Source organism: Oryzias latipes, chromosome 8, assembly GCF_053564925.1.
Source record: "Oryzias latipes strain Hd-rR chromosome 8, Olatipes_Hd-rR_3.1".
In the NCBI taxonomy this organism is placed as follows: domain Eukaryota; kingdom Metazoa; phylum Chordata; class Actinopteri; order Beloniformes; family Adrianichthyidae; genus Oryzias; species Oryzias latipes.
In genome coordinates, this window is record NC_136244.1 from 22,088,069 (window position 1) to 22,110,504 (window position 22,436).

At 39.7% G+C, this 22,436-nt stretch overlaps 1 protein-coding gene across 3 annotated transcripts in view; it reads left to right on the forward strand.

The window, feature by feature from the left end:
- Positions 1–22,436, forward strand: part of znf385c (zinc finger protein 385C) — a 123,726-nt gene that overhangs the window by 48,455 nt on the left and 52,835 nt on the right. The window contains exon 1 of one of the 3 annotated variants that reach the window (XM_011477946.4): positions 21,973–22,377. The exons of the other annotated variants lie outside the window; for them this stretch is intronic. Within the exon in view, the coding sequence (XP_011476248.1) occupies positions 22,368–22,377 (10 nt within the window). The 5' untranslated portion in view covers positions 21,973–22,367. Of the gene's footprint in view, positions 1–21,972; positions 22,378–22,436 lie in introns of those variants that run through there. 3 annotated transcript variants of the gene reach the window in all.

Genomic DNA, 22,436 nt, shown 5'->3' on the forward strand with positions numbered 1-22,436 from the left:
TGAAGTTAAAATTGAAATAATGTGCTAAAGTTTGACATTTTGTTTATGAAAGGTTTAAAAAGTCCAATAAATCCCCATTACCTTAAGCGGAAAATTGGAAACGTTGTTAGTCTTTAAACATTTACTGACTTTTGGCCTCAGCAATACTTTTCCAGGTTTGCCTAGTCTTTGATTTTATGTTAATCAGACAACTATAGTGACTTTTGACTTTCACACACTAACAAACACACACACAACGCCATTTAGAGAGCAGGAGAGGTAACTCACGGATGATTTTCATTGTTATTCATGTATTAATTTATTCGTTCATGGCAGACGTGAAACAAGGCTGTAATATGCAGATGTGGGTTTGTTTTTCGATGGGAATTTTCTGGTCCACTGCCTTTAGCTGCCACTAATAATAAAGACAGGCAAGAGAGGAGGGGGAGGGAAGCGGGAGAGAGTGCTGGAGAGAAAAAAAACAGTTGGAGAGGGAAGGCTGGAGTTGTCAAGATGCCTCCAGTCACACAGCGCCCCTCAGATCCGTCTTCTCTGTATTCCCGCAAACACATGCGTGTAGGTGTGATGGAGCTGTAAAGGATCCTGTCCTTGACATACAGGTGAGCGACTACAGTTGTTGTCTCTGTTGTTGACAAGCCCCCCAAAGCTGCTGTAAGCTTTTGTTTCTCTCAGTTTTGGCAATGAAGCTCTTATTAACCTTATGTTTGTTCAGGATTAAATGCGCCGCACTTTTTATATCTGGAGTGAGTTTTACTAATCGTTGAGGGATGCTACTGTTATAATTGCAATTCACCTGCAGTGAACTAACACAAACTCTTTGGCATACCGTTATTCTTCGGTCGTTTAGACGGTTAACGTGAATCAGTTGATTCTGACATAGAGAAAAGCCGCTTTTCATATCGGTTTAAGTTATGCACTTCCGGGTTACAGCACGGACCTGATAAAAGTTATGAAACGGGCAATGATAAATCCTATAATAAAACTGTTACGGTAGAAAAGGGGTGGGATTATATAAGTTCGCTTCCTTCCACCCCCTTTCAAGATATATTTAATTTTCCGTCTAATTATCCTAAATTTGATTCATCTTTGCTTGATTGCTTGAAGTAAACCATTGAAAAATCAAATCAAAAATGCAAAACATAACTAACGTAAAGTGTTGCATAACAGTGCAAAGCAGCTTTTGTCTGCAACATAATCAGCAAATGTACAGCCTAAGCTAATAAACTAGTCAAAACGCTCCTGGAAAGCAGGAATTATTTGTGTTAGTTGGTAACTTTAGATCTTTGCCAATAGAAATTAAATGTGGAGTTTCCCAAGGCTCCATCCTGGGGCCACTTCCATTCAACATCTATGCTCCCACTGCCTTGATTATAAAGGTCAACAAACTACCATAGCTGTGCAGATGAAACACAAATGTATACTGTGTATTATAATGACACCAGGAGGCCGAGGCCCTGTACAGGCTCTTGGTAAATACATATAAATACGTAAATACGTATTTCAGTTAAACAAAAACAAAAGTGGGGTTATTGTCTTTGCAGCTAAAGATAAATGGTTTGAGCTCGCTAGAGAGCTTCAATGTATTCATGGTAATAATGCAAAAAAAGGCCAGAAACCTGGGTGTAGTGATGTGCACAGACTTACATTTTGACAAACACATAAACCCTTAGGAACCCCTAATTGTCCTTGAAGGAAAATTATGTGGGATATACCACAGACCAAGGGGACTATGGTACACATTTCAGATGTTGTTGTTGTTGTTTTTTGTTTTGTTACACTGATTCCACCACGGGTTCTTTTGGGTAAAGGCAGGGAGAAAATCAGCCCACTGCAGCTCATTCAGTATTATTCAAAAAAGTAGACCTGTGTAGTCTTTATACTGGCTGCCTGTCTGCCAGAGGATAGACTTTAGTTATGTTGCTGATTTTTAAAGCTTTGAATGGTTTAGCTCCAAAATACATGATAGATCTCTCTGATCATCTGGTTCCCATCTATTGTTAGTTCCAAGAGTCAAAACCAAACATGGTGACACTGCATTCACCTTCTATGCTCCACAGATCTGGAACAGACTTCCAGAAAGCCTTCGATCAGCTCAACAATAAGTTGATCTAAATCTACCTGCTGTCACCTGCATTTAATTCGTTTTGATTCTGTGACTTTAAGCGTACTTTAATTTGAGTTATTTTTAAATCTCTTTAAAGTATTTATTTAACTGATCAGCTTTATACATATATTTCTTTCAGTGTTCCATGCTAAGCACTTTGAATTGTCTTTATACATGAAATATGCCTTACAGATAAAGTTGCCTTGTCTTGCCCTTAAGTTAATTAAGCACTTCACTACTGTAGAAAAGTCATTTATATTTCTTTGGTATTTTATTTTTGAAACACACTTATTGGGGGAGTCATTTCCTTTCTTTGAGTAATCTTCTGATTTTGACTTCACCTCCACATATATTGTTGCCGCCATGTGTGCGCATAAGTTAAAACCACACACACTGAATTATTGTGCCTTGTTACTCTCATCTTCAAACTGGATTCTCCGTTCCCCTCTCTCTGACAGGAGATCTAATGAAAGAAGATATTAGACCAGTATTTCTCTCTAGAGTGTTCAAACTCTGCCATATCTACCGTAAAGGGTTGTATATCAGCTTAAGGGCGCTTTTCTCAGCTTTAGAATCTGCTGGAATTATGTCAAAGGCGTAAACGGTTGAATAATTACGGTAGTCAAAAGAATGTTAAAGGTCAAATGGGTTAAAAAAAAACTCCAGCAAAATAGTTCCTGATCCTTCTCACCTGTAGTGTTTATTTCTCCTTTTATCAAGAAGAGCATCTTTTCTTTATTTGATTTTGTATTGGAAATCAATCCCAAGAGTCGGGACCAAAATATACAGTTGAGGAAAGTGACTTTGTCACTTCCCAAGACATAAATAAGCAAAGAGGCACCCTGTGGCCAACTGGCTGTGAGACACGATGTTTTCTGCATGTGTTGCTGGACGAGGGCGAGTTCCTTTGGGAGGGTCACAGGAGTGGAACGCTGTCATGCTGGAGGAGTAATGATGTCAAGGACAAGATGCTAACGGGCAACGAGTGATTCAGTCTATTTTCTCTTGGTTGTTACATCTATAAGGGATGTTAACCCCCTCCTGTCTGAGTGATGAAATAGCAGCTGGAGGAGAGGAGAGGAAGTGTTCCTGTGAGAGTTTATGTAGAGATAAATGAAGTCAAAGGCAGACAGAGAGCGGCGCATTGTAAATCAAATGCAGTCCCGCAAGAAATGCATGATGGGAGTGTTTTAAAAAGTGTCCCAATAAAGGTGCAGAGGTTAGGAGCATTTCCCATTTTTTTTTATGTTTAATGTGATGGCAAGCTGTTACCATCTGTCTGTGTCATGCTGTGAACACTTACCCGAGCTTATCTAGTCCATGAATATTGAGGTCTGAAAATTGCATTCTTCTTATAAAAGATAATAATAAATAATACAATTTAGCAAAAAACTAAATAGGAATTGTTAAAGTAAAACAAAAAAAGATAAAAAGCATACAATAAAATCTAAATTAAAAGATTTTTTAAGGAATTAAGGACAAAAATTACATATTTTGACTTCAGACATACAGAATTCATTCACTTAAAGGGTACATACCACCTCCTAAAATAATTACTGATCATAAATAATGACTCATTATTTTATTTTTGTCCCTTACATTTTATATGGTATTTTAGGTATGAATTTTAAGATAAAAAATATTCCCGGAGTCACTGGCGCATTTATAAGGTTAGGCAAATGAATCTTTTCCAAAGCCTTTCTGAAGCCACTTGTTAGTCATTTTATTGCTAATGTAAGTCTAAGTGGCTGGGGAATTATGTGTAAGAAATGCACAGAAAATTTTAAAATGTCCTTGACTGAAAAGAAACCCTGCCCTTCAGGTTTGCCTTGCAAAGTGTCCAATACAATTTGCTCTCAAATATGCATCAAACACTACAATTCACAAAATCCAAAAGCTTCAAATACCATTCAATTAAAAGAGAAATTGGTTTAAATGAAGGTGTTTAGACTTTTATCATTTGCACCCATCTTTGTTTCCTGGACTTTTCATCTTTAGACTTTTGGTGCCAGCTGCCAGCTCATTAACAAAACACAATAAACTGGCAGCAGAACTGTTTCAACACACGTGCACATCCACATGTGTGATACTGACACCGAGAGGATGGCCCCACACAATCTGCGCTCATGCAGCGTTGCTCAGTCTGACAGCTCGCACAATTATCCCTGTAATGGAGCAAGAACTCTAGAGAAAGCATTGAGAAATAAGCAAGCAAATAAACTAGCAGATATCGCTCTGATTTTTCCTTTTTTTTTGTCAAACAAAAGTACACCGACATCCAAGATGATTCCTAGTGAGTAAACTAAATGAAAGGATGTTTGTTGAATATGAACTTGGTTGTTTTCCACTGGCATAAACACAAAGCTCACTTCTTGCTCCCCTCTGATTTGTAGACTTGCATGCATGGCTATCTGGAGCCGATGCCCACAGGCACGCACTGAGGCCAGAGTCCAAGCCGTGGCGAATCAGCAGAGTCTTCACCAGAGGCCAAATCTGTAGCGTATAATTAGCTTTTAATCAGCACCCTCATTCGGGCAAGCAGCACAGATTAGCCCAGCCTGGGCTGTGCTTAAAATAAGCATTCATAAATGCATGTGAAAGCCTCTGACCTATCGCATCCAATCACACACCACAATACAAGCTCCCCCCCGCAATCTTTGCTTATTTTCCGCCACTGTTGTTTGACTTCAATGCGTCTTTTATCCCCCCCACCATTTTTTTTTATAGCTTTTTCTCTAAATTTGTTGGTGGATTTATTTGACAGGAAACACACATTGTTCTGTGGTTATTCTGTAATCCTGCCAGTTTCTTTCCCCCTAACAAGGACACGAGGACACACAAGCTTATGTGAACCCACAACAAACTTGATCTTAATGACACCTTCTGCTCTGGAGGGTCTATTTGGATAATCCAATATTGCAAATTTAAAATTAGCGTCTTTATTAAAAAAAAAACTGCTGGGGTTCGGGAGCGTAACATTTTTGATGAGCTAGTTTCGTCTAATCCCCGCCTGTCTCTGGGGCGAGCCGCAGCATTTATGCTGGTAATGAAGTGCAGTGAGATGAAAGCCTTTTTAATGGGATTTAGTTAAACTGGGACACAAACCAGAAAGTCAGAAGAGAGGAGCAAATCTTTTCCTCCTCATCACTGCCAACGTCATTGTTATTTCTGCTCCCATGGATGCCGTCGCTCATTTAATGAGTGTGCGTGCCATCTTTCCTGTTGATTGGCTGCAGGAGATGTCAGTCACTGAACTTCTGTTCCAACATTACCCTCTGCTTTTGGGCAGCACGAAAATCGACAAATCCAATCCATTATTATTATTCTTATTATTATCCCTTATTCCACAGTTTACCATCTGATGCGATCAACCCTCTATATGTAACCCATTATTTTTTGACAATGAAACCTCTTTGGGCTTTGTCCCCTACATAATTAAAATGTTAAGAACTACAAAGTCGCACACTGACAACGTCACAGCAGCAATTTCAGGAATATTTCTTTTGTTTAGTTTAGTTTAGTGTGTCACCAAGGTCATGTACAAGGTGACCTGGGTCAACGCTGCATTTTGGAGACAGTGTTTAGCCTCACTCAAATGTATCAGTCATACATCAAAACGGTTGATGTGTGCAGGATGCAGTCAGTATGGAGAAGAAAAGATCCTTCGCTGGAAGGTGAGAAACAAAGCTTTCCAGCCCGAGGCGGTTTCTTTCTTCAGAGATAGAGAAGAAACCAGAGGCGGAAAGAAAACTCCACACAAAAACAGGTTTAAAAAGTACACAATTCACCATGGAAGTGAAGGAAGCTACCATTTGAGCTCACGTAGACTTCTAAAAAGTTCAATACAAAGCTGTTCTCAAGGACGCAGCTGCGTCATGGTGATATGTTATGTGTCACAGCCACGGAGGGCAGAAAACATTGAAGGAGGCTCAGTAAATTGTAAAACATCACCACAACATGAAATATCTTGAGTACGAGTAAAATTATTAAATGAGAGTTAAAATTTTTAATTTTTTCTACGTTTGTAGTTTTTCTTTTTTGTGATTTCTACCCCACAACATAAACTTTCATGACAATTGGAAGAGAAATCACTATTCACTCATTCTATTTTTCTTCATTGGAGTCTGTTAAAAGCTGAATTTTTGTCAGAATTCTTTTACCAACGTAAAAGTGTTAAACAGGAATTCACCATCTTGTCCCAAAGATCTGGTGGTTCCACATTTTCCACACAAAAATACTCTGTCCTCAGACTGCAGATATGTTCCCAGAATTTCCAGAATGGGGGGCTGGACCTTCTACCATTACGCTCTTCTTTTAGGGAATCAACTTCCCATTTCAGACCCAAGTCCTATCTTATTACATAGTCTTAAAATCCTTCTTTTTTCCGCAAATTTATACAATTGATTACAAATGTCTCTTAACACAACTAAAAGGGAAAAAACCTAAACACTTTTTAGCACCAGAAACCGAGTCGCTGCTGTGGCAGTGAGGCGTTTAGGCTTGCATAATCTAGTGTGTGTGGCCAGCACAGAGCCTGGCTTACTCCAGCCAGCCAACAATCCTGCTGCTGCTGCTGGGATGAGTCTGGCTCATGACCTCCTTGGGGCCACGCTGCCATATTGGCCCCCTGCTTATTGTTCTGTCAACAGCATCTGTTGGGCCCGATAACAGGATTAGACCAGCCCCCTGTAGGCTTGCTAGAGCTAGCCCGGATTAGCTTGCAATCCTATCTTTTCATACATTTGAGTGTCTTTGTTAGCATTAGTGTGGTCATTCATTTTAAAGTCAAATCTCTTTTGTGCTATAAGAAAAGGTGTGCCACAGAAGGAGAGAACTCATCCCATCTCTTTGTGCAAAAAAATTTCATTTTTCCTGCTTTTTTCAAACATTTAACGTATACAATTGCGATTTCAGAAAGTAAAAGGGAATGTAACTAATGTAACAAACGATGGAATGCAAAAAGTCTGAAGGTATGAGCATCCATCCACAGCTGCCTTATTTGAGATTGTTAACATGGAAGTGAGGTTCAGCATTTTGATTTGACCTTAGATATTCTGTTAGATTTGACTAAAGCCTCAGTCACATGGAGGTTGTTGTGTTGTTCAGGCCTTTGGAGGCTCCTAAAGAGGAATGGCCACATTTTACGTACGGTTGTCCTTACGCCACAATCTAGTGGTTAATAAGGTGCAAGTACCGGCTCCTTACTGACAGCGTGTGAATGCCGCACTTACAGGGTATGCAGGTGATATGTAGGTGCTTGATGACCTTGATGTTTTGTGCGGGTCACCTGCACACCCCTTACAGGTTTGCACATTTTTTTGCCTGCAGACAGCCCATATCCACCCGTAAGGAGCAGCTATAACTAAGGCTTAAAGTAGCTGAATAGATTCTTTAATTTGATTAACCAGCCAATAAATAAAAGGGGGAAGAGCTGCAGTAAAGATCTTCCAATCATTACACAGAAAGAAGCTCTTTTGCATATCAAAACAAAGAGAGGACATGTGGAAAGAACCACAAATTTAAATCTTAAAATTTGTGACCCAAGAAAATTCGAAAATGTCTTGCAGGCAGATATTCAGGGGTGCAGATGATCATCATTATGTGGTCAGAGGAAGAATAACCCTGAACCTTAATCTTGATGGGTTTTCTTTTTTCTCCTATTCCCTCTTTTTTTTCCTGCTCAGTGATATTTTTAGTAATACCCCCACTTACCAAGCCGCTATTGTAACTCTGTGAAATTGCTCTGAGGGTGACAGAAAACCAAATCAAATAAAGTCGGCAAATCTTTTGGCATTTCCCACCAAACCAAGTATGAACATCATAGCTACGAGTTTTAGAGAATAAGCACATGTGCTCTGTGTTAGAATAAGAAATGTGTCGCCTTTTTGTTTTCAAATGAAACAAAGTGCAAGCACTTGATGCATGACCTATTCCTTTATCACCCTTGGGACTCATGGCACATTGTTCTGGAACTGTCACACTGTGGCCTAGAGATGACTGTAATTCAGCCTTACATAATCCTCATATCACTTCTCATTATTGCCTGTACTAACAGCTGTGGGTTTGGATTGAAAGCCATCACCTGGGAGTGCCTCAAGCCAATGTGAGGATGTATTGTAAAAAACAGTTTGTCCCTGTTCTTCCAGGTGTCACAAAACTGCCTCAATGTAAATGTCAACAGAGAATGAAGGAGACATACACTAGCAGCACTCTCCCTCTAAACAGAAACCTGATGTTTGAAGATTTGAACATTTATTGGTGGCTTAAAGATCCACTCCAATCATTTTTTGAGCTCTTTTAAAGCTCGTTTTCAGTGGTCTATCAATTATAATTTAAACAGCCAAACCTGTTTCAAAGAGAATTGGACCTTAATTTCATTTTACTCTTTTCAATTTATTTTTTTATTTTAAGATCAATTTACTGCTCATACTATCCTATTTCTGTCAGTATTTTGTCCAAGGATAAAACGAGAAAGGAAACCATGACCCTGCATTTTTCCCTCTTGAAACCACATCTCTGATTTGGCGTATTACCTTCCACTTTGTCATTAGTGACATTAATCAGAATATGTCCTAAGAAAAAAGAAGAAAGGTCAGCGCGGCTGCGGATATTGACAGAAGTCTGGGGATGTTGACAGAAGTCTTGGCACCTGACTGTGTGTGAGAGATCCACAGGACTGGGAGACTCCTGTGGAAATCTCACAGCTGCATGGCAACAACGTCCCCAGCTCCCTCCTCTTCCCCCTGGAATAAGCACCCCTCCACATCGTCCCCTCTGAGAATTTACCTGCCAGAGTGGTCAGAGTTGTGTGACATTTCTGCCAAGCTCTGCACCTGCTTTTGTATTCACTGGAATCAGGAATTTGGCAGCACTTTGAATTATGAAAGTGATTTTTTTCTCTTTCTTTCTTTTCTCTGTCAGGCCGGGTTTAGTGTGTTTTTCACATGTGTGTGTGTTAAGCAGAATCCGAGCTTGACCCTGAAACGCTCAAAACAGAGTAGCGTCTGTTTAAGAAAACCAGAGGAGGCTCCTACAGAAACGAGTCGGTTTCTTGTGCTGCTTCTGTATCTTGATTGCACTCCGTTTCTGGAACTGCAATCACGAAAAAAAGACTTCCTGCTGTCTAAAGGATGCTGCAGCTGCATATCAAAGTACAGCACCAAATCTCACAGTTTTCCTCTGATACCCCCATTTTCAAAGTTCAAACGGACACAAAAATGAAAAAGAAAAAAGGTTTTCATATCTTGCTTTTCATTCAACAGTGAATTCAAATAGAGGGCAGATCCCGTGCTGCAGTGTGGATTGTCACATCCACGGTGTGTCGCCACGACTTGTGTCAGGCTGCACCATTCATTTCCGATCAGTCAGTTTAGTCAGACACTGTTCCGAAGACGCTGCTGGTAACCGTGACTTCATCTCACGCTTTTCTAACGGAAGCAGAGTAGAGCCAGAGCTGCAGAGACATGCACTTTTAATTTATTCAGGCTTCTCCCTCTCAACCTGCCAAGCAAGTGTTTTTTTTTTATACATTGAGATACGGGATAGGCTCCGGCAACCCCGTGACCCCGAAAGGGAATAAACAGTCAAGAAGATGAATGAATGAATGAGATACTATATTTAAAGCACATCAATTCTCAGCCAAAAAAAAGTGTATGTTATGGAAGCCTTGATGGATTTCCATAAAAAAATGTGTTGGGATATTTCCTTTGAGGAGAACAAGTGTGGCTTGCTTTTGATTTCAAAATAAGCTGAAGTGACGTTAAAATTACAGGTTTGAGACGGTCAAAAGCATGGTTGGTACAAACTCTCATGCATGAATGAGCGTTGTATTGTGCTCACATTCAGAGAAAATTAAGGCAAAAAAAAAAGTAGCAAAAGACAGTCGATAGATACGAGTTGCTTTTGTTCTGTTTTCTTTCCAAGTCTGTGCATCAATAATCAATGCAAGTGAGTTGAGCCTTTAGAAAAGGGATGGATGGATCTTTACTGTGTAAATTGCACAGAGTTGAACTCTCCACCTGGTATCTTTTGACAGAACCTTCCAATCTGATGTGTCAACATCAGTCTATGCTGTTTTCTGTCAAATGTTTCCCTATTATCACCCCACAACATAAAATGTATCCTAATTTTCATCTTCCCACATCCTTCCCCTAAGCTAGCATTCATTGCAATTATATATTTTTATTAATAGACCCATTATGCTTTCTGGTATGACTCATCCTTACTCTAAAGTGACACAGTTAGGCATGCATACACAGTGTGTTTGCACAATTATGTCCAGACAATGTTTCCACAGAGCTTTTCTACATGTGTTTTGTCTGTGTTTGGATGATGAGGCGTGGGAGGGGCGGGGGTAGTATGCATATTGTGCTTGGTCCACTGGACCCCTCCGAGTCAGAGTGGAGCTGTCTAAATACGTCAACATTAGACTCACTTGGCATCCTGATCCGCCTCGACAGCCAGCCCCAGGAAATGATGGAGCACGAATCCACCCACAGTGTCCACGTGAGCTGGCGTGCTGGGATAGGCGGCCATGAGGAAGGGGAGGAAGAACGGCAAGAAGGCACAAAATGGAAACAGGCAAAAATGGACAACAACACAAAGACAAAAAACAAACACGCACTATGGCTGTGGGTGGGGGGCACGGCCACTGTGACAAGAGAACCTTCCACAAGATCATTGTGATACTACGGGCTTCCATTAAAACTATTTGATTACATTTAAAACATGCAAGGAATGCACGAATGCCAGCTGGAAAATGGCTAAAGCCCCACTCCAAAATTCTTTTGATCTATTGTCAAAGCGTTCCCACTGGTCTTTTAATTATGATTGTGCCGTTTTTGGCCAGATTATCAAAAAACCTTTGTTGTTTTCTAGAACTTAGTTTCTGCAGAGCGGCAATGGTTTATGAGAAATTCACTTCTCATTTGTGGGAGGGTGTAATTCAAGTAAGGAATGAGCTTTGGGTGCAGAGGGACATTTTTTTCACAGAAGAACAAAACCAAATCTTTGCAGTGGGTCGTGTTTTCATCATTGCATTACTCCCATCAGATGACCTCCCCCCCCTTCACCTTTCACGTCCTCTGAGAGCGCTCACGGTGGAGGCAGGTCTCAAGGCGGAGCAGTTTCTCCTCTGATGTTTTCCCTGTGACGTTCTGCTGTCACATTATGAAACGATCAAAGCAGGTTGTTTTCTGTGGTCAGTGAGGTTAAAATATTAAAGCAAGCTCATTTTATAATAATCAAAACTTAAATATTTAGTATTAGAACACATAATGGGATGCCATTATTTTACAAACACATTAATTATTTGGGAGGAAAGGATTTTTACCCTTTGTTTTCATATTAAAATGACTCTGTACAAGCACAAGGTTGTTCACCAGGCACATTTGTTATGGGAGAGCTCTTGCTTTTAACTCTGGAAAGCCTTATCTTCATTGTACACAGCAGTATTCCACCCCCACAATGACTTTCTTTATCTGACTCAAAAAGCAAACTCCCTGACTCACTCATTGTATTATTTATTGGGCCCAAAGATGCAAGCACTTCCAAGGTGAATACCGTGCACGATTGCTCCTCCGGGTGCCTCTGCCAGAGATGGGGACTTTTTCACACTCTTCATTTTTTTAACGGAGTCTGCTTTCACAGGGCCAAACTGTGGCCCACTATCCCCACTCGATTTCACAGTTTGATGTTTCTAAATATTAGTGTAAAAAAAGAATTACACCTCGCTGCTGATGAACAAGAGCCTGATTTTTGGCATCATGTGCATTTCTGCTTCACAGGTGAGAACATCTTTCATTTGGTGTCTCTTCTTTGGCGTTTCACAAATTAAATGTTAAAGTAAATTCAAAATTTTCCCTACAAATAAAGCTGTAATAGTATTGGAAGGTGGCAGCAAAAACTTTAACGCCTTAGCATTTTAAACGATTTTCGATGCGATGGCAGCACAGCAGAGTTCACTGTGAAATGACTTTCTTTAATTACAGGCCACCATGCCAAGGCTGCAATTAAGAAATAAAAGTATAATCCAGTTTTATTCTTTCTCTCTTCATGTTTCTCACTTTCTCTGTCAAGCAGCAGCCGAAAGAGGAAATGGCAGACGAGGTCAGGTCAACGGAGTCAGACAGTTTAATAATGTAGAAACTCACTCAGAATGATTCACTGAAATAAATTTATACTTGTGGTGTTTAAGTGCAACATTATTTCTAGACTTCTAGACTTAAGTCTATAATTTAAAGTACAGAAGAAGGCGGCCATTTTTCTCCACTTTCTTGTGATTTAGGGATTTACTGAAACTGCTAGATTCTCTAAGGTTGATTTTTAATGTTTAGACAACGTTTATACAGCAAAAAGAAAAAAAGATTAAAGGTTTAAAGCATGTATATTTAATGACCTCCTAACTATGCTGTGATCCCATAGAAGGTGGAGATATTTTTCTTCCAGCTTTGTTGTTGTTTCTCTTCTTCCTCCTTGCTATCTTCTCATATTCCTGCACCATTTTTAGGATTTCCCTCCCAAAATGAGTTGCAATATGCCAGTGAAAGTTCTCAGTCATCCAGGTGGCGTAGTCTTGAGGTAGAGCCATAGCAACTGGACTTAAATATTTTTCCTTTGAGACATTTCACTGCTCGTCCAAGTGGCTTCATCAGTCTGGTGGCCGTGCTGAAAATTTTAGGTTCAGTTGCTACGACTCAACCTCAAGATTTTGTCCTCCTTGCTTGAATAAATTTGGAGCTGCAGTTTTTGCATCCTTGTATGGCCACGTTTCTGCCAAAGTCTGGAGGAGGGTTTCTGTGATGAAAAATGAGGTTCTGCGAGAGGTGAAAGTGTTGTCCAGCCTGCATCACGTAAACGTTGTGGGTTACCACACGGCGTGGATAGAGCACGTTCAGCCGGCTCCAGATTCCAGTCTACCTGCTCTTGAATCTGCTTTTGAACCTGCAATTAAATTGCAGGTTCAAAAGAAGTTTGAGTTCCAAAATGCATTCTGTGCAACACAGAGTAAAATACTCAGAAGGTTTCAGTAGAAAACCAAAGGATAACACAATTGGAATTACCTGCTGTCTCCATGAAGCCAAAACCCCTTAGACTTCTTCTGAGAAATAAACAGCTATTACTCAGTCATTATATTTTTCAGAATAACCGTCAATGCGCTGCTACTTTTATGTTAAAGACCCATTTCAATGAAAATCATGTTTTTACATGCTCTTGTGTCATTTTTCTTATGATGGAGGACCTATATAAAAGAAATTAAGCTAAAAATTGCATTTTCTTAGTATTTCTTTATTCTAATCATCATAAATCATAAAAGACCACTGGGAACGCTTTTACAATAGCTCAAAAGATGATTGTGCCACACTCACTTGGTCATATAAAGTCAGTGGTCATTACCAACGTCAGTGGTCTCCAGATGCAAAGCCTCTTCTCTCTTTTAACAGATGACTGTATCAAACACTGCAACTACAGTCAGCTACAATTACTGTTGATAACAGACAGGGTGCATTTGTTTTTCCTTTAAATAGTTTTCATCATCATTTTTCTCCAGAACTTGTTGAAAAGGGCAGTTACACCAAAAAATGTACAGGCTATTTTCCTCTATGACTCTACACACTTGTCCAACAGAATTAATCACTAATATGATAGAGACTAAAGTACAGGTTGTCAAGTCAAGTGTTTGCGATGAGTCTTTAAGAAAGACTTGATGTGCAGTATACTGTAATAGAGTTCCGGGTTTTCCCTTTGCAGACGCGTTTGGTTGCATCATGTGAAATCAGATGTCTTTGTTTACCCTTCCGTGTTCAACCTAAAGCACACATCAGGATTCCCGCGTGCCTTTTGTTCCTCTCAGCTGGAAGCTTTCCTCGCTCTGTTCCTGCCTCCTTCAGCTTCTTCTCCCTCGTCGGTCCTACTCTTCATCTCCCCCTTGTGAACTCAGTCAAGGTGACGAAACACATTGATGATTTATTTATGTTAGCCCAGCTTTCTTTTCATGTGACTCGGTCTCCTTGTCACACTCCCACACACACACACACACACACACACACACACACACAACATCCGTCTGCCTGCATCTGTGTTTGTCTGTCTGTGAAACCACATGTGACAGTGATGCTAAATGGGGTGTCACTCCCCTGTTGTGATAAGATTGAACGTGCAGGTGCGAGCACTTGCAATACCCAGTCACACACCGCCGGTGTCGTGTTGACATGATGGCATGTCCGTGCTCTGGGTTAACTCAAATAAACGGATGGTTTGACACAACCTGTGGAAAATCATTTTCAGAGAAACCCATGTTTAGAGGTCAATAAACAATGTCCACTAATGTAATAAAAAGCTTAAAGCTACTGTTCACAAATGAGGGTATTAGGGGCTTGTTGTCAGGGAAGATTATATGGATATTTATGGTGTTTTCTGCAAAAAACAGGTGAATTTGAACTTTTTGTTGCATGAAAAATCCTTCAGTGAGCAGAAGAAAGTTCCCAAAAGTCAAAGATAATGGCTATTCACCTCTTCTCTACAAAACATCTGATTAAAAAACCAATACAATTGTCTTGTTTTTATATAGGACACTAAATTGTTCCTATTTTTTCTAAGATTTTTTTCCCCAAAATATTCTGAGTTTACTTTTTTGTCTTTAATATCTTTTGACTGTTCATTTTTGAACAAAATCATTGGTTTTAAAGCACCATTAAATGGGAAAATATTTTTAGCGATACAGCCTTAATATAATAAAAACAACTCTTTAAAAAATAAGCATTTAAGATGACAGAATTATGTTTTAGAGTTTCACAATGGTCGCACAATACACTGTGAACCAATAAAATTGCTGAAATTGCCCATGTAAAATCTATTTTATGTATTCTGCCACTCTAAAGATTGAATAAACGATCCATTTGGACAAATTAACAAGTGTATTTTGTGCTTTCTAACTGATTTTCTGGAAAAAAAAAATTAAACACTATAACATGTCTGTGTAAATCCATCTTCAGAACCTGCTGAATCCCTTAATAATAAATAAATAAAAATGTTCTTTTTATTTAGCTTAGGAGAAGCAGTTATTGGTCCTCAGGTGCTGTTCCTGGAAGGGGTGTCTAACGCTGTCCACATCAGTATCTGTCTTTTATGTTCATCCATCGTTAAATTACTGTAGCTGCTCACTGTGGATCCTCTCAGTGTTCAAGCCTGCTGTCAGTTTCTCTGTCACTTAGTTAGCCTCACTGTCAGTCATTCAGTTAGCCGGTCGGGCCGTTCTGCTCCGAGGGCGTTCCCTTCCAGTGCACTTCCATTCGTCTGTTTGTTTGTCCGGGGAAAAAGCTGAAGTCTGCTGTGAGATAGCGAAGAGCAAATAACGTGACACTGAAGTAAGCAAATTGACGGAGAGATGAGGAAAGAAAGAGATTGGTAGATGTCAATCTGGCGAGTGAAAGTGTCAGGGTTTCAAAGAGAAGGACGCCGGGGAAGTAGAGTGGTCAGAAGTTTTCTTTGGAGAAATGTGGGGCTGATGGAAAAGAAAATGATTAGCTCAGTGAAAGGAAGACAGTTGTTATTCTCTTCAGCTGCTGCCAGTCATTACCTGCCTGAGCCTCGGCTGCAGGATGACACTCAGCTTTAATGAGGAAGCTGGTGGCTCAGAACTGCAGAGTCAGGGCTGGCTTAACTTATCATAAATTAGCCTTTCACTCAACACGTCAGGACATGGGATTTTTGATTGGTAAACACCATCTATTTGCATTTGTCACCATTTTTTTATGGCTGAGTTATTAAGATGTTCTGCATTTTGCTATTATAATATAAAACTGTAATAACTTGTAATTATTGCCAAGCAGCTGCATCTTTAAACACGCCGCTTTGTTTGTTTGTGCCAGCAGGAGGTTATGCAGAGTTAGAATTAGCACAAGTTCACAAATTATTGACCAAGTTTTATGCAAACATTTTCAGTAAATGCAGAAAAAGATTTCATTTTTTAAATACTATCATAAATAACTCCTGATGTCAACCTTCACACTTCAGTTTAGTATCTCATCCAAGCTTCTGTTTACTTCAGAAATGCAGTCACAGAAACAATAACAAGAAAAAGCAACAATCTCTTGTTTAAGAAGATCAACGGTAAAGTTGCACCTTGTTTCTCAGTGCTTGGAAGCTTCTGAAATCCGCACCATTCATATATGCCCATCCTATGAAGACGGATGTTAAACGGGATAAGGTATTGATCTGTCTGCTTCTAAAGCTACGTACACACCAGACATGTGACGCGTGTTCAAGAACAAGAGTTCTCAGACCCGCATTTATCCCATAGACAAGCAGGAAGGGGCTTCTGCTTCTTTTCCTTTTCCTACTGTCTACAAGCACATGTCTGCAACCTTCAGTTGGAAGAAGCAAAATGTTGACGCGGTACAAATCTCGCAAATCTTGCACCATGGTTATTCTTTCACAGATCTATTCTGATATCTGAAATTACTTCTGATGGTTTTCATCATGAGAAATTCGAATCGGAATTTTATATATATTATATATAAAATTATATATATTATATTATATATATATTATATATTATATATAATAGTCATGCAAAAACAAAAACTTAATACTTACATTTAAATGTTACCTTCTGTACCTCAGAGAGCACCCACAAGAAAAAATGTGTTTCTCCCTTCTAGCGGAGGGATAGCCAGCCCCTAAGTTGCTACAGCTTTTCCTTAAAATAAACACTTTCAGACACCATTACAGCTTCAAATGCCCCTACAATTGGAGCAATATGGAGTAGCCAGGGGTAGATAGCAATTAGGAGTCAGCCTTGGTGTCATAATTGCACAATTTGCAATTATTAATTTCTCCTCCATGGTCAGTTTTCAAACAGTTGGCAGTTCTGTGATTTAAAAGGCCCACAATTCATATGCCACTCCCAAATTCGATTGCCTGATTGCTCAAAGTTTGACTTGGTTTAACTTCAACCCGCATTCCATAGTCACACGTTTTGTCCATAGAGGCCAAAAACAATCATAGAAACTCGTGAACACAAGAGTTTTGAATATAGAAGTCCAAAACGAATGAATGCTGCGACAGATTGGCATCCGTTCAAGGGCGTACCCCACTTTTGCCCAACAGTAGCTGTGATAGGCTCCAGCAACCCCCAAAAGGGTTTGGAAAATTGATGAATGCATACCTTGTCTCTTTACCCCATCATATATTATTGCAGCTGTGTGACAGAAAACTTTGAAATTATTTTGTAAAAATGAAGTTTAAATTGCTTGGTCTTGGTGTGAATTCATTATTTATTTGCACTACATGCACATGTATGTGCCTGAATCTACACACTTTACTACTGATCCTGTTTTTTAAATTTTCAATAATCCACCAGTCTGACCAAAAAAGGATTGACTTTAATCAAAAAAAGTGGACTCTGTTCATAAATTTGCGAATTTATTTGAATTTGATTAAACACATGATGTAAATGTATAATATTTATTTTGATAATTGTTTTTGACCCATTACTCAAAAGTTATTAAATCTAAATAGAACATTTTTGAAGTAATAGCAATCATTTGGAGGTGTTACAGAGGAATAAAATAAAAGACCATGAGGAGGCAGTGACCTTTATATTTTGCATTAGTATTTCATTGGCTAGAAGTTTTAATTGCTTTATCACCACAGAAAAATACAAGGACAAATCCAACCGTTTTGTGTGAAAACTGGGGATTGCAGTGTGATAAAGAGCTAAATCTGCAGAGTTTGGAAAGAGAATTGAAATTTTGCTGTGATTATTCACAGGAAAACTGGAGCTTTTTAAGTGTGAAGGAGCTTAAACACAGCAAAAGTGGTTTTAAAATAAGTATAATAATGTTGAATGATAACTGTACATGTGTGGATTTAAAGAACAGTTACAGATCATCTTTCAAGGTTGGAACATCTCTTTTACAATTTTTATGACCTTCACTTCGAGGATGGAGGCACCACAAGTGCAGAAATAACAGACAAGTTGCCTGTTGTTACACAAATGATCATTTTAATCAGTTTTGGCGTACTTGGAGTCACTTATCCTGTGCTGCGCTTTTAAAGTTTAGAGTAATAACGGTGAGAAAACCACCAAAAAGACGTCCACTGTAAAGAGACAAAACCACTTCATTAGACCAAAGAGAGACAGGCTGACCTTCTCCTCTCTTCGGGGTTCGTCACTCATCACCATAGATACTTGGCTCGCAGCAAGTCAGCCATCGTGTTAAAGGCACCCCAGTGGAAACTGCATACTCTCTGTCCTCTCACATTAAGAACATGCTGGACATTAATTCATCATTATCATTATGTTATTTTCTTCTTACAATTTTAAGATGTTGGAAGTCACTTGGATAATTCATCATTTCAGCTTTTACTTTGAAAAATCACTACAAATGTCAATTTTACACTGTAAAATCAAAGCATCTTGGCATCACCTAAACCAGATTACTACCGTCCAAATTCAAAATCTTGTTTTAATGTAAATACGTATAGATGACAGAATGACAGATGCTTCATTCTCATTTTTATTTGTCTAACAAACATTTATGTGGTTTTAACCAGTCAGCGAATCAAAGATACTGTACATGTTTGAGTCATCTTTTGAGGGCTTCAGGCCAATTTAATGACCAACTCCAGTCATTGTTTGATCTCTTTTAAAAGTGTTCCCAGTGGTCTTAAATGATAATTTTTCCATTTTTAGCAAAAATCAAATAAATCTGTGTTCTTGGACATCGTTTCTGCAGAGAGGCAGTTTGTTAGAAAGTCAACTCTAAGTTGTGGAAGGGAATGCAAGCCAACTTCCACTTCCCATCACCCATCTTTTTATATGCTAACGTAAGCGGTGCAACAACCAGTATCGGAGCTATCCAGCCGTACAGTTTTGAACCAGATCGCCAGCTCAGAGGAGGAAAACAGATATATTTCTAGTCATCTATAAGTGGATGCGATGGAGTGGAACAGGGAGCTTGTAGCCCCCCCCATCGTATTTTTACAAATACGCTTTTTTTTTTCGAACAGCATTTTTTCATCTCCTCCTGATTCACAGTGACTGAATACAAAAAAACTCTGAAATGCTTGATTTTCTTTATATATGTTCTCCATTATTAGAAAAATGCCATAGCAATGTGACAAAAACACCAAAAACAAATTTTGCAGATTGTCACACAGCAAAACAAGTGTTTGGATAACATTGCTTGTTACATAATAAGGTAAAAAAGCAAAAGAATAATGCATGAAAAAAGTGACACATTTGTTTATTTTTTAGCAGGAAATACCTTTAAACGACACGTTTTCCCTTGTCTCATAGCGTCAGCTGTTCAGGTCTAAGTGTCTCCAAGCTTAAACAGTACCGCTATTGAATTACTGGGGACCAGTGGGACGTCAACTGTGCCTTCTGCACTAACTTGTGATGAATGAAAATAAAGTGTAAACATGTAACCATGGTAACTGAATCAAAAAGTGCTGCAGCTGTAGTTTCAAAGATGCTCTGGGGACATTAGATCCACTGATGGACACTTGCTTTACCAGTTATGGCATAAAGTACAATGAGCAGTTGTGATGGACTCAAATGAGTTTTCCAAGAAAAAGTTATCAAAAACACTCAGAATTTTAGGTTTAGAAAATTGATAGATTTTCCTTTTTTTTATTAATCCTCAACCCATCTAACCCTACAACCTTGGTTAGTTAAAGATAGTCTTAAAAGCAATCTTAAAAAAAAAAAAAAAAAGAATCGTCTTTGCTTCAAACTTGTGATTTTGTTATGACAGTTTGACATAAAGAAAATAAATATTTTTGTTATGTAGGCAGCAGAATACATCGGCTTATAGGTGAAATTGTTGCAAAAACAAACAGTGTAGCTGTAGACGCCCCGCTGAGATGTAACCCTTTTCAATCATTTCACATATAGAACAAATAGGGTAGAACAAATCGTCTTGGCTGAGGCTGGCGGATGTCAAGCTTGGAGCCGTTCCTGTGTTTCTAATTAGCCTGAGCCCTGACATGCCAGGCGGCCGGTTGGCGTGAGGCAGCAGGACAGCCCAGCTGCCCCCCTACCCTCCACTTTGCCCCCAAGGGAGAGTTTCTAGGTCCATTGCTGCCACGGCGAATGACGACAAATCGAAACCTGGATTGGAGGAGAAAGGCAGCTCACATAACGCCCTGTCAGGGGCAATATTTCATGTTTAAAAAGAAACTCCTCTGCAACCTCTCGCCGCTGCCATTCTCCACTCCTGCACTTGGAGTGGAAAGACAGCATGATAACGAGCTGGCTGATAAAGAGCATAGATGAAATGTGTACAAGTGTGAAATTAGAGCCTTTAAACGGTCAGTAGAGACAGGCGATGCACATTTTATGGCTTTACCAATTGCGCGCGACAATATTGGTCAGAAATGACAGAAATGTGGTTGAAGCTGAAGCCAGAGCAGGCTTTTCTGCAAACTACAGCAAGTACAAGAAATAGGAAAAGAAGAGTGACGAACGTGGGGACACAAACACAGATGGATGCGCAGTTGAAAGGAGGAGGGGCCAACAGAAAGAGGGAGAGTGCAGGAAGAGGGGTAGCAAAAGGGGAAAATGAGGCGAGAGGCAGAGAAGGAGCTGTTTAATGGCGTAATTAGGTTATTGATAGCACCCTGGGAGATGTGCTTTGGCGTAGCTCCAAAAAGCTTAACATTGCACCAAGGCTATCTGATTTATTGGTACCAACTATGTCTGCACGATATGGGGAAAACTCTTGATGTACGATATTACTCTCGATGTATAATATATCTAATATAAAAGCTCCATCTAATTGCATGAAGGGGTTTATTCAATTCATTAAATACTTCAAGCTGCCATAAGATTGTTTTAGCACATTAAGGGTTTATCGCGATTTTCCCCGACTTTTGTGATACGGATATTGCACAGCTTAAAATCGCGATAACGATAAATTTGCGATTTATAGTGCAGGACTGGAACCAACCAGTTTCTCTAGAGGCTCTATGGTTTCAAGCCAGTTTGTAACCGCAGAACATGCAAAGAGGATGAGAGAAGTGGCTTTTTTTAAAGACCCACTCTGATGAAAATGAAGTTTTTGGTGTTTTTAACATGTTTTGTGACATTTGTCTGATGATGGAGGACATTTCTAAAGAAGTTTGAGCTTAATGTTGTTTTTCTTTATACAACTTGCTGTGAATCCGGACCAGACCAAAAAATGCTGTTTGAAAAAGATTGTTGTTGTGACATAGAAATTACAATGGACAGGCCACAAGCTCACATCTCTGCTCCATTATAATGCATCCATTTGCAGACAAATAGATTCATGCTTCGTTTCCTCATATGAGCTGGAATCTGGCTCAAAACTGTTGGCCTTGATAGCTCCAACATTGATCGCCATTTTTGACGCACCTGTATTGTTAGGTTGGGGGTGTAAGCAGGATGGGAAATGAGGTCAGGCTTACTCTGCACCATCAGTCTGTCTACAACTTGGATGCAAATTCCTAATGAACTCCTGCTACTCTGCAGAAACTTTGTCATAGAAAATGGCACAAGTTTATGGATTTTGGCTAAAAATGTCATAATCATAATTAAAAGACCACTGGGAACACTTTTTGAATAGATCAAAAGATGATCAAAAGTGGGACTTTAAAGCATCTCTTCACAACATTACTCTCCGTTTGTTGCCAACTATACTGAAGAAATATATTTTCCAATGGAATGTGCAAAAGAAAGCACTAGATCTCTAATAATAGGATGTTTTGGGTCCAGCGCTCCTAGCTGATGCGCCTGCTTTATACACCTACAGTGACTCGGACAAGAAGAGGGTTAATATGTTGCTCAGGTAAAAAAAAAAAAAGGGCGAAAGCTACAAAAAGCAGCTAACTGCCCCTTCCGTGCAGTCCTGTCAAGTTAAGGTGAAGAGAGGAAGGAATGACAAGGATACAGCGCAGAGAGAGAGCAGGAGTAGGATCAGGAGGAGGAGGCGCTCCCCTCCGACAGCCCCAGTCTTCGCCTCCTTCAGGCTGAGCGGAGCGGCAGCGCAGGATTTTAACATCAGCAGGATCTGACATTTGGGTTCTTGTGTGAGGAAAGGATACCGCAGACGAGAAAAGGGAGCAAGTTACCTCGAATCTTCTGCGCCAGATCTCGAGGCTTCTCATATCACGTTTCCAGTTGCGCGTCGCGCGAGTCCTCTGTCCGGGGATAAAAGTGCGTTCTTATTTGTTTTTCCTAAAAAACCCGTCGTAGGACCAGGTGATACGCTGAGCTGGAGACACTGCTGGAAGCACGATGCTGATAGGTAAGTCCAGTCTCTCCACTCTTCGCGTGTGTTTGCGCTTAACTGAAGAAACCCCGCGT